This window comes from Ahaetulla prasina, chromosome 3 (genome assembly GCF_028640845.1).
Source record: "Ahaetulla prasina isolate Xishuangbanna chromosome 3, ASM2864084v1, whole genome shotgun sequence".
NCBI lineage: Eukaryota > Metazoa > Chordata > Lepidosauria > Squamata > Colubridae > Ahaetulla > Ahaetulla prasina.
In genome coordinates, this window is record NC_080541.1 from 178,869,315 (window position 1) to 178,882,425 (window position 13,111).

General features: G+C 41.1%; 1 protein-coding gene across 3 annotated transcripts in view; it reads left to right on the forward strand.

Annotated features, from left to right (window-relative positions):
- LOC131194436 (adhesion G protein-coupled receptor E3-like) overlaps positions 1–13,111 on the forward strand; it is a 44,204-nt gene that overhangs the window by 1,050 nt on the left and 30,043 nt on the right. For all 3 annotated transcript variants that reach the window (XM_058175430.1, XM_058175432.1, XM_058175431.1), the window contains exons 2-4: positions 3,340–3,822; positions 4,382–4,599; positions 6,954–11,177. In XM_058175430.1, the coding sequence (XP_058031413.1) occupies positions 11,147–11,177 (31 nt within the window). In that variant the 5' untranslated portion in view covers positions 3,340–3,822; positions 4,382–4,599; positions 6,954–11,146. The remainder of the gene's footprint in view (positions 1–3,339; positions 3,823–4,381; positions 4,600–6,953; positions 11,178–13,111) is intronic.

The following is a 13,111-nucleotide window of genomic DNA, read 5'->3' on the forward strand; positions in this document are numbered from 1 at the left end:
AGTCAAGAAAGTATCTTGAGGTTTTTGGTCCAAAGCTCATCAGCACCATAATGCATCATGCACATGAATGTTCGTATTTTAAATATCAGTCATATTTAAATATGTCACTGAATATTTTTGGTTACCTTTATTAGCTGCAGTTATTATTCCATTTTAATGTCAAGTCATTTTGTAGAACTGCCTCAAATTATAATGCCAGCTGTAGGAGAAATAGAATTATCATGATGCCCAAAGTAATTTGGACGGATTGATTGATTGATTCTAATATAAATTCTAATTGGCTGCTAATTATCCAGGAAGCCAGATTTGAGGTTCTAGTTTGATACACCAGACAATTTTTGGGAGGACAACATGGAAGTCTGGAGAGGCAGAGTGAGACTTTGACAGCCAGAGGAATTTAATGTGGGTCTGGGGAGATTTTGGGAGGGCTGGTGGAGGCCCTCATGGATAGGAGAAAAAGTTGCAAGAGCAACTGACCAAAACAATTTTCAACCTTCCCTGCTGACCTTCCCATTGACTTTGCTTGTGGGAAACGGGCAAGGAAGGTCACAAATGGCTATCAAAGGCTACGGCTCACTAACAATCACAATAAGATCACTCTAAAGCAAGGGTCTCTAACCTCGGCAACTTTAAGCCTGGAGGACTTCAACTCCCAGAATTCCCCAGCCAGCTTTACTGGCTGGGGGATTCTGGGAGTTGAAGTCCTCCAGGCTTAAAGTTGTCGAGGTTGGAGACCTCTGCTCTAAAGCAAGCATCTAACATACAGTACATACACATTATAATAAAACCAGGAGAACATACTTCAAGGATAGCTTTAAAAGATTACATTGTTGACATTTTCCTTATCAAGTTTGCCATAGTTATATAGGGCTGGAATCTCTGCTGGCTCAAGTCGATTTCATTCTGCCTTTGTTAAACCAAGTAGTTTTTCTTTTTTTTCTGGCAAGGCTTTGTTCTGGAAAGGCAATAATTTCCTTAGATGTATTGGAACTTTATAGATGGGGAAACTGGACCTGGTCTCTGTCATGTCCACAAGGACGGTGGGAGATATCCTATAAATAAATCCTCTTTTTTTTTTCAACCATAACATCATAAAGGGATAAATACTACAAAGCCAGTTATGGGGCTGCAGAAGTATTTCCACTTTGGGAGCCATTGTCCCATAAACCCAAACCTAAACAATGTCGGGCAACATGTCTTTAATAAGCAAACTGAACTCAAACAAACTTTTTTTAAACTGCAAATTTCTATATAGTGTGTAGCAAATTTTGCTTTAGTCAGTACATCGCTGTTTTTTGAATATACGTATTGATGATGAATACCATTACTACAGAGAATTTGTAATTGGCATACAATCTGACCACAATATACTCTGATACTGAATTCCCTAAGAGTATCCAATTTCTATTATCATCACCACAACGTTGAAAATGCCTTTCGAGAAAGCATGACTGTAATACCTATTTGAGAGCCAGTTCATTGTAGTAGTTAAAGCATCCGGCTAGAAACTGAGAGATTGTGAATTCTAGTCCCTCATTGGATACAAAACCATCTGGGAGACTTTGGTCCAATCACTTTCTCTCAATCCTAGGAAGGACGCACCCTGCCAAGCAAAATGTAGGAATCCCTCCACGCAGTCTCTGAATGGAAGAGGAGGAGGGAATAAGGATAATAAGACAGTGCTGTTTACTTTAGTTATTCAGTAGCTGGTATCTTACCATATGGGATAAATCCTTAACTATTCTTAAGGCAATTCATATTTATGAAGGTCTGACACTACATGAATGCCACATGAAGATAATTATCTTCTATAGTAGAATATTAGGAAATATTTGAAAACAATCTGCTGCCCTCAGTCCTCCTTTACTGGTTGTGAATATTTGCTTTATATTCAACAAGATAGTTTAAAGAGTTCTCTTTTTCATCATAGTTTTAGATGATCCACGAAAATCCAGCTTCTTTACAATGCAGTAAAACCTATAAACAGGCATTGATCTCACTTCTGAAGGTCTTCCTAAGAGATAAGACAGCCATGTCACCTTTGTTCTAAAATAGGAAGAACAACTTAATATAATTAAGGTCTACATGGCAGCATTTGGATCATACTGTAGATTCCTTATGATGAAGCAATATTTTCTAGAAAGAAAGCAAATCTTTGCTGTGAAACTATATGCTTATTCTTGTTCTCAGATACCAAACAACTTCTCAGTACCTCCCATTTCTGGAAATGTGGTGGGAAGGGCTCATTAATACCATATGAAATATGGAACAGCATTTAAAGCCACTTCAAATATTGAGAATCTTTCCATATGGATAGATGCTTAACCGTGAGATTGTAACAGGCGTGGTATTCACTTACCTTCGCTACTGTTGTGACCTAGGCCCAAGTAGTTATTACCAGACACAATCAGTCCTAAACAAACGTATTTTATTAGAACAGCTGAGAATTACTTCATTCTCAGCTTAGTCCAAATTAATTTCAAAACAAGTCCTTCAGAAAAAGTCTTCAGCCTTATCACAAACCTTTATCTTCTTTGGCACCCTGCCAAAGGCTTTTCTTGGCAAAGCCCCACAAAGTTCAGAAAAAAGAGACGCTGACTAGAAACAATTGTAGCAATGTTCCTTTCCTACAAAGAGCCCAAAAGCTATTGCTGCTCTTTTAAGCCTTATGGGAGGGGCCAATCATCTCCTGGCCCTACTCCCGAATCGTCCTTTATGCTTTAGCTGCTCTTGCCTTCTGGCAGCTCTTCACATCCGTGCACTAGGATCAGGCTCGTCCTGTTCCTCTGCCTCTCTGCTGTCTGCCTCTGGAGGTTCTGGAGTCCATGCATCACTCCTATATGGCCCTGGCCCCATCTCTGCCTCTGACGCAGAGCCCTCATCTGGGCCTTCCCCTGACTCCAGGACTAGCCCATTGTCCTCGCCAGCCTCCTCACTATCCGACTCTGCTGCCAGCTCCGCAGACTGCTGGTGGACCACAACAGCTACTGGTTTGCAAATGGGAGAGTGTGTGCATGCGCAGAACCACCTCCACACATGCGCAGAGTGTCATAAATGGGATGTGATGTCATCTGGGTAGGTGGGCAGAGCCTCCCACAACCGCTGCTACCAGTTTGCCCAAACCGGATAGAACCACCGTGGATTGTAACATGTTACAGATCTTTCTGGTTACTGTATTATATATATTCTTAAACAGGTTCTTATATTTTTGGTACTTTTTCAGAATTATAGCAGAGATCCAACATGAATTATAAGAGTCAAAATAAAGTTGTTCCAATCTTTCGCGCAAAATGCTCAACCAACCTTATTAATTTTTCCCACTCTTAATTTCTTCTGTAGGCCCATCAGCATTTCATTATACCTGCCAATATTTATGGAAAAATTATGAGGAAAGGTTGACTCCTGAATCACAAAACATTTTTTCAGGGAATTTACAACGTTGACAAGTTCTGCTTGGTTTTCTGTAGGCCTAATGAGAAACCAAGTCCTACTGAAATGTGAGAATCTCCAACACTGATTGAAAATAGTTGTACAATTTTTTCAGGACTTCCATATGTACTTGGTGAAAATATATCTTGTTTTAACCATCAAAACTTTTTGATCACACTTCCCCACACACACATACACATACACACACTCTGAATAAGATAACTGGATTCTCTGCCTTCACATACAGTACATATAGCAATATCACTTAGACTTATATACCATTTCATAGTGCTTTACAGGATTCTCTGAGCAGTTTACCAATGTCAGCATATTGCACCTAACAATCTGGGTCCAACCTCGGAAGGATGGAAGGCTGAATCAACCTTGAGCCTGGTAAGATTCGAACTCCTGGCAGTGAGCAATGAGTTAGCCTACAAATACAGATACTTCTAAACTTACAACCACAATTGAGCCCAAAATTTATGTTGCTAAGTGAGAAATTTGTTAAGTGAGTTTTGCCCCATTTTACATTGTTTCTTGACACATTTGTTAAGTGAATCACTGCAGTTTTTGAATTAGTAACCAGGTTGTTAAGTGAATCTGGTTTTTCCATTGACTTTGCTTGTCAGACGGTCACAAAAGACGGTCACATGACCCCAAGACACTGCAACCATCATAAATGTGAGTCAGTTATCAAGCATCCAAATGTAAATCAGGTGACCATAGGGATGCTGCAACAGTCATAAGTGCAAAAAATGGTCCTAAGTGAACTGTTGTAAATCGAGGATTACCTGTATTGCATTTTAACCACTGCTCCACCACTATTCTCAACTATTTCACTGGAAAGATTCTGTTTACTGAAAGGGTCACTGTAGAAAATAGCAAACTGTGTTGAGAGAGAAAAATAATAATTTGGGAAGTTCCGCATTTACTGTCCATCACTTGGTTTTAGGACCCAATCAAGACATCACTGGAGGATATTAAACACTTTTGATCATCTGCATTGTCTGTATACTGACAATAAACCCTCTTACATTGTGATATCCACCACGAGGCACTGAGGAATCATGAGCATCAGTTTCACAAAAAGAAAACAAGAAGAAAATATGAGGAACCAGATGCGGTTGTACGATGTTTCAACTGGAGCCTATTTCCGTTAGTCACGGTTCAGTAAGTATTTTTCCCCCAACAAAATGTTGAAAAATAGAAAGAGAGCTTTATTGTGAAACATGTCTTTGTCTTAAATATGTAATGTAGTTTTGAATAAGAAAAAAAAGCCCTCTCCTTAACAAGCGTTCAAATTATGATTATTCAGAAAGGTTCTTTCATCTATTATTTAAAATAAAAAAGTAACCTCATTATCTTCAGTCATTCTCAGGCTTTCCCCAAAATTATTTTGCTAATAAAGAATCTCAGACTGCCCAGCATCTTTGTCATAATCAGCAGCTTCTCCTGTAGTTCCTAATTCTGACAACTCCCTCCTCCTCCTCCTCTTCCTCCTCTTCATTTACAGTGTGTCCAATCTTCAGTTGGTCAGAAAGTATTCTCTTGCACACTTTCTTCGTTCCCCAAATAGGCAGCCCCAAGTATGTTTAAGACAGAGTTCAATCCTGCGCACCAGCCTGCTTCAGGTAAACTGGAGTCTCATTGTGGCTGTGTATACTTCCTCTTTACTTGTTTCCCCACACTGGGGTCAAAATATACAGAATAACAGAGTTGAAAGGGACTTTGGAGGTCTTCTAGTCAAACCCCCTGCTCAAGCAGGAAACCCTAAACCATTTCAGATAAATGGTTGTCCAACAATTTGACATTTCCCGGTGTAAGTTTTGTTAGCAGGATGATCCCCTAAACCAGTGGTTCTCAACCTTTATAGTGCTGCGACCCCTTTAATACAATTCCCCACGATGTAGCGACCCCAGCCGCAGAAGGGGAAAAAAAGCTGCAAACTGTTTTTTTGAATTTATCGCGCCTGAAGCCGTATTGGCTAGTGATCTGAACTGCTTGCGATTGCCTTGAGGATGGAGGCATTAAAGCGGAGACTCCTCCCCTATTAAGTTTATCGCGCCTGAAGCCAGATTAGGCTAGCGATTGGGAGTGATTGCAGCTGGCTTGAGAGGGAGACATCAGAGCAAAGATTTCTCTCTTTTTTAATTCATCGCGCCTGAAGCCGAATTCGGCTAGCAATTTGAAGAGCTTGCAGCTGGCTTGTGGAGTCAACCATTGGAGCGCGATTCTTCGACTTGCAAATATACTTCCCATATTTCCGATGGTCTTAGGCGACCCCTGGCAAATCGTCATTCGACCCCCAATGGGGTCGCAACCCACAGGTTGAGAACCGCTGCCCTAAACTATTGTGACCCAGGCCCAAGTAGGTAGTAGGAAACTGAGCCCATGAAAAAAAAACACTTTATTCGAACAGAATAAAGAATGAGAATTACTTCATTCCCAACGTAGTTCAACTAAATTAAAGCAAATTCCTCCCAACACAAATTCCTCAGCCCTATCACAAACCTTGGTCCAATTAGACAAACTGCCAAAGGCCTTTCTTGGCAAACATTCAGAAGTCACAAAAATAAATGCAAGATGTAACGAAGCAGAAGACGAAGCTACCAATGTTGTTTTCCGGCAAAGCCCAAATGCCGTTGCTGGTCTGTTTTAAGCCTTATGGGAGGGGCCAATCATCTCTTGGCCATACTCCCGAGTTATCCTTTTTGCTTGAGCTGCTCTTGTCTTCTGGCAGCTCTTCTCATGCGTGCATTAGGAACAGGCTCCTCCTGTTTCTCTGCCTCACTACTATCAGTCTCTGGAGGCTCTGGAGTCCACACCTCACTCCCTGATGGCCCTGGCCCCACCTCAGCCTCATCACTGTCCGACTCCGTTGCCAGCTCCACAGGATGCTGGTGGACCACAACATAAACCATGATTTTCCAATCAATCTAAGAAGGCTGGCAGATAGATAGATGGCTATATTTGCAATTACCGTATCCCTCGACATTTATTCTGAGAATATGATTAATGCTTTTCTGGATTAACAACAATGCTGGAGGCATATTTATTTCTGAATATGCTGTTAGTGTCCCTTAGGAGTCCAGTGTCTTTCTTGAAAATCACAGTGATGCTGTATTTCACTTTATAAAATATTATCCTCATTTTCCTCCCTTTTCTATGTATTGATTTCTTTTAAAGAAGGTGCTGCAGGGATCCTGTCAGGCTACAAAGAAAATAGCTTGAAACACACTGGTATCCTTCCTGTGTAAAGCAGAAGTTTAGTAGACCTACTAAATTCCACAGTCTCTCTGGAAGGGAGGGGTGATTCTCAGTTTGACAGACAGACAAACAAACAAACACTTACGTACCCAGTATACGTAGTGCAGACATGCTGTCCAGCTTCTGTATTTAAAGAGTATTAAGTAGGACTATTAAAAACAACTCAGTGTTTCCTTGCCTTAGAAAATCTTTGCTTACGTATGTAAAACTGAATATTCTGGGTAGCAATAGTCAATTTGACATTTGTTTTTGATCAGGACTTGAAGACTTGTACCTGCTTACAGGCAAAGACTTAAAACCATAAAACCAACAATTAAATCTGTAAAGACCAGGACTGAGGAGGCAGAGTTAAAGCTACAGGCCTGCCTTGACTGTTCTTATTGGAATGTTTTCAAAAGTACCTCTGCAGACTTAGACGAACTCACAGATACTGTAACATCATATGTCAGCTTCTGTGAAGACCTATGTGTATTGACCAGGAACTTGCAAATATACAGTAACAACAAACCTTGGTTCACAGCTAAACTTAAGCAGCTATGTCATTCCAAAGAGGAAGCCTACAGAAAAGGTGATAAAATGCTGTACGATCAGGCCAGAAATGTATTAACAAGGGAGATCAGAGCAGCAAAAAGAAGCTATTCTGAAAACTAAAGAATCAGTTCTCAACAAATGAACTAGCAAACATGTGGAAAACTCTTAAAAATATCACCGGTTATGGCAAATCTCCTTCCCAGGCTGAAGGAAATAATAAGTGGAACGACTTGTCTAATAAGTGGAACGACTTGCCTTCAGAAGTTGTGAATGCTCCAACACTGGAAATTTTTAAGAAAATGTTGGATAAGTATCTGACTGAGATGGTGTAGGGTTTCCTGCCTGGGCAGGGGGTTGGACTAGAAGGCCTCCAAGGTCCCTTCCAACTCTGATGTTATGTTATGTTATGTTTAAATCAACAATTGGCAGATGATCTGAACGTGTTTTACTGCAGGTTTGAAAGGAAACTACAGCCACCTATCTCCACAACCTCCATCTCAGACACACTAACAACAGCCAAACTTCCTACAACTGACCCCATCCCATTGGGTTCACAACCTGTTGTGACTCGTCCTCCCTCTTCTCCTCAGCCGGGCCCTCCCATCTCCAACCGGGCCTTTTATCAGACTCCGAGTCTGATAATGAAGATGAACGGCCTGTCATGCCTCCAGCCCCCGGCCCTGCCCCCATGCCGGAGAGGATTCCAGGAGTGAAAGGAGTAGCCCAATAAATCTCACTCATCCAGCGTGTGTTCCTTTGGCTCAGCCTTCGAGCAGGAAGCCAGCCAGGTGCTGGAATTACTCGGGCCTACTCCCTCTGACCCCTCCCTTTCCCAGACGCTGACAGCAGATTCAGCTGAAGACAATTCAGAGTAGGTGGACCCTCGCTTCTGGAGATCTGAGAGGCGATGCCAGCAGAAGGAAAGGGGGGGGAACGCCTGGATAAATGCTGAGTCATGGAGCCACACCCCACAGCCTATATAAAGGACCTGCTTTTGGCATTCCAACCTTGAGTCAAGCAAAGTCTTATCTAGTTTGCTGATACCGGACCCTATTGCTGAAGTCACAACTTGGACTCCTGCCTGCCCTGATAAACCTTGAAGGAACTTAGCAAGCTGCAGAGGCTTCGTTGCCAGGTTTGTTACGGACTTCCTTGACTCGTTCATCGGAATGGGGGTGGGACATGACACAACCCCTAGTGATCACAGAAAAGGAAGTGCAAGACCTATTTCACAGACAAAAGCCAGGAAAAGCTCAAGGCCTAGACAAGATAACTCCTTCTTGCTTAAAAGTCTGTGCTGACCAATTGGCTCCCATCTTCACCTGTATCTTCAATAAATCGCTAGAGATGTGCTATGTTTCTTCTTGCTTCAAACGCTCTATTATCATTCCAGTGGCGAAAAAGCCCACCATCAAGGAAATGAATGACTACAGACCAGTTGCTGTAACATCTGTAGTGATGAAAACCTTTGAAAGGCTAGTGCTGTCCCACTTGAAAACCATCACGGATCTGCTGTTAGACCCCTTGCAATTTTCATACCAAGCAAATAGATCAACAGATTATGCTGTTAATATGGCTCTGCACTACATCCTACAACATCTTGAATCTCCAAAGACCTATGCAAGATTCTCTTTGTAGACTTTAGCTCAGCATTTAACACCAGACATTCCAGGCATTCTTCTAACTAAGCTAAACCAGCTAGCGGTACCTGAACACACTTGTAAATGGATCATAAGCTTCCTAACAGACAGGAAGCACCAGGTGAAGCTAAGCAGAATCACATCAGATACCTGTACAATTAGCAAGGGGCCCCACAAAGCTGTATGGTCTCTCCACTTCTCTCTATATACCAATGATTGCATCTCAAATGATCCATCTGTTAAACTACTGAAGTTTGCAGATGACACAACTCATTTGAGACAATGATGAATCTGCATACAGATGGGAGGTTGAACAACTAGCCTTGTGGTGCGACCAGAATAATCTGGAACTGAACACACTCAAAACTGTAGAAATGGTGGTAGACTTTAGGAGAAACCCTCCCATACTACCACCTCTTACAATGCTAGACAACACAGTATCAACAATAGAGACCTTCAAATTTCTAGGTTCTACCGTATCTCATGACCTAAAATGTACACCCAACATCAAAAATGTTATCAAAAAAGCACAAAAAAGAATGTTATTTCTGTGCCAACTCAGAAAGTTCAAATTTCTCAAAGAGCTGCTGATATAGTTCTACAGAGAAATTATTGAGTCTGTCATCTGCACCTCTATAAGTGTCTTGTTTGGTTCTGCAACCCAATAAGACAGACACAGTCTTCAGAGGATAATTAGAACTGCAGAAAAAACAATTACTACCAACCTGCCTTCCATTGAGGACCTGTATACTGCACGAGTCAAAAAGAGGGTTGTGAAAATATTTACAGACCCCTCGCATCCTGGACATAAACTGTTTCAACTCCTACCCTCAAAACGACACTCTAGAGCACTGCACACCAGAACAACTAGACACAAGAACAGTTTTTCCCTGAATGCCATCACTCTGCTAAACAAATTATTCCCTCAACACTGTCAAACTAATTACTAAGTCTGCATTACTATTAATCTTCTCATCATTCCTATTACCCATCTCCTCCCACTTACGACTGTATAACTGTAACCTTGCTGCTGGTATCCTTAAGATTTATATTGACTGTTTCCCTATGACTATCATTAAGTGTTGTACCTTATGATTCTTGATGAATGTATCTTTTCTTTTATGTACTCCGAGAGCGTATGCACTAAGACAATTCCTTGCGTGTCCAATCACACTTGGCCAATAAAGAATTCTATTCTTTTCTATCCTATCCTATCCTATCCTATCCTATCCTATCCTATCCTATCCTATCCTATCCTATCCTATCCTATCCTATCCTATTATGATAGATGGATGGATGGATGGATGGATAGATAGATAGATAGATAGATAGATAGATAGATAGATAGATAGATAGATAGATAGATAGATAGATTTTTGAAATATAGCTACTCACAGTAGATCCTGGCAGCAGAAAATAGAAATGGGTGGTGGGGAATCTATCTTACTTCAGTATACAGTAGAACCTCTGGTTACGAATGCTTCTGACCACGACCAAATCAGGTTCTGACCCAAAAATTCACTTTTTTTTTTTGCAGCTGATTTCCCCTTCTGCGCCAATTTTTTTATAAGCACCAAATTTCCAAAATTAGATTTGGGTCACGACTAAATCGGTTTGCAACCAAAGTTATGGAACAAACCATGGTCGTGACCAGAGGTTCTACTGTATTCCCTCTTAGAGCAAAGTCCATATGTTACTGATTTATCTGGTCAATCTGGTGAGGCAGGAAGGAGTCTTTTTGCAACTAACCAAGTTGGGGATATTTTGGTAATTGGGACAAGGCTCCCAATGGGAGTGGTAGCCTCTCTGTACCTATTGACATGATGGCTACAGTCCCCTCCGCCTCCTCAAAAAAGCAGGCAACTGTAATACCTGAGAGAAACTTCCTTTTTGTCAGCTTCCCGTTTTTTACTCACTGGCAATTCTGAAGAATAAATGCATGTAAAAAACAAGTACACTGGAAAGAATTATTACGTGTGTCAGTGTTTCTCAATCTTAGCAACTTTAAGATATTTGAACTTCAACTCTCAGAAATCCCCAGCCAGCAAGTCTGGATATACCGTAATGACAAAAATAATTCTTAAAGCGTGACTTTAAGACCAGAAATCAGTAACATTTTTAGTGATGTTTAATTCTCCTCTGCCCACCCTTTCCTCATAGGAAATGCATATTAATGCACTGGGTTATTCATAGCACTTTTTAGTTCCTTTATGCTTTACCTCTTAAGAGAGAGAGAGGTTAAAATTAGTCATTAATCTGCTCACTCACACAAGAAGACAATGAGGAATCCTCTTGCTTGCATCATTCTGGGTGAGTAGACAATTCCTGGTTGAAGGAAATCAGATAATAGCTCATTGGTACAGCAGATATATTCCAGGTGGGATGTTCCATATAATGGGAAAGATTTGTACTGAGACAAATTGGGTGGCATTGCTGCTTTAGGACACCTCAGCCTTAAAGCAATTAGTGAGAATGGAGGAGTGAGCATTCACACTTTGGCTCTCTGGTGCTAAGGCTAAACTGTCCATATCTCAGCCCTACCAGACATCTCTGAGTACAGTATATTACAGCTAAAGTATTTCTACCCAGTTGTGTTATATCATGTTATGCAAGCCAAAATGGTCATTATCAGAAACTTTAGAGCAGTATTTAGTAAATCTATTCCTAAAAGAAGTTCTAAGGTCATAGAAGACCTGGGAGCTTCCTTCAAAAAGTGCAATGAACACAGATTCTGTAGGAACTTTTAGGGTGGGGGAAGAATTTATTTATTTATTTATTTATTTATTTAGATTTTTATACCGCCCTTCTCCCGAAGGACTCAGGGCGGTGTACAGCCAAATCATAAAATAGTACAATATACAAATTAAAACAAAGACTTAAAATAAACATATTCAATAAATGGCCGAGATTTAAAACCATCAAATGTAAAACCCATAAAATCATAAATAATAACCCCAATTAAAATTATTTAGGATTTAAAAATTTAGGCCAGTCCCACTTGAATAAATAAATGCGTGTGGAATAAAAGAAGTGTGGAGTATGGAAATAGAAGGTGGAGGAGTGGTTAAGCAGGGGCAGTTTCATTGATTTTGAAGACTTGAAACAGTTTGATTTCAGCAATTTCCAACTAATCCCTAAAATTGTATTCATAACTATTTAAAAATTTAAGTAGAATCAATATTGCTATAATACAGAAGTTTTACAATCTTAATTCTTCCACTCAATCATACTGCTATTTTCATTCGTGGATGTAGAAGAAGGAAAAGCAAAGCCTGGGGGTGGAGTGAAGAGAGGAATCAGCCTGGAGTCATTACATTACTACAAGTAGTCCAAGTCCAACCCAGTGGTGAAATCTGAACTGGCTGTTTGGGTGGGCTTGGTTGTGCTCAATTTAGTCTGTGTTGCAGGGGAATTTGAGCTGGTGAGCTGCATAGCTGTTGTTTGGCTTTGTGGTCGTGCTACATCTTCATAGTGGGTGTCAGTCTGCTGCATGTATGGATTGGAGGGGTTTGAAATGGCTAATGTTGCAGCTGCAGTCTGGCTTCTGGTCCTTGGTCGTGCTTCATGATCAGTGTGGGTTTGGGTCTGCTTTCTGGGTGGATGTGCGGTGGTGACATCCTGTGTGGACCTCATGAGTGTGGGTCTGGTGTCATTCCTCGTGTTAAGGACTCGTTTGTCAATAAGGGCGGGTTTCCAAATGGCTGGTAGGCAGGAGGTATCATCTCGTTTGTTCATGCTGTGTGGGCGTTTTTCTATCTCAATGGCTTCTCTGATTATTCTGTTGTTAAAGTGTTCAGTTTTGGCGATAGTTCTGGTCTTTTTAAAGTCAATATCATGTCCTGTGACTTTAAAGTGTTGGACCAGGGAAGAAGTTGGTTCCTCTTTTTTGACTGAGTTCTTGTGTTCTTCAATGCGTGCACTTATTCTTCTGTTGGTTTGTCCAATATATGTGGTGGGGCAGGCGGTGCATGGGATTTCATGTTAGAAAATCAAGGAGTATATGAAATATGAAACCCCTCCAATCCATACATGCAGCAGACTGACACCCACTATGAAGATGTAGCACGACCACAAAGCCAAACAACAGCTATGCAGCTCACCAGCTCAAATTCCCCTGCAACACAGACTAAATTGAGCACAACCAAGCCCCCACCCAAACAGGACACACCCCCAGCCAATCAGAGCACAAAAAAACCCCCAGCCAATCAGAGCACAGCCAAGCTCCCACCCAATCAGTTCAAACC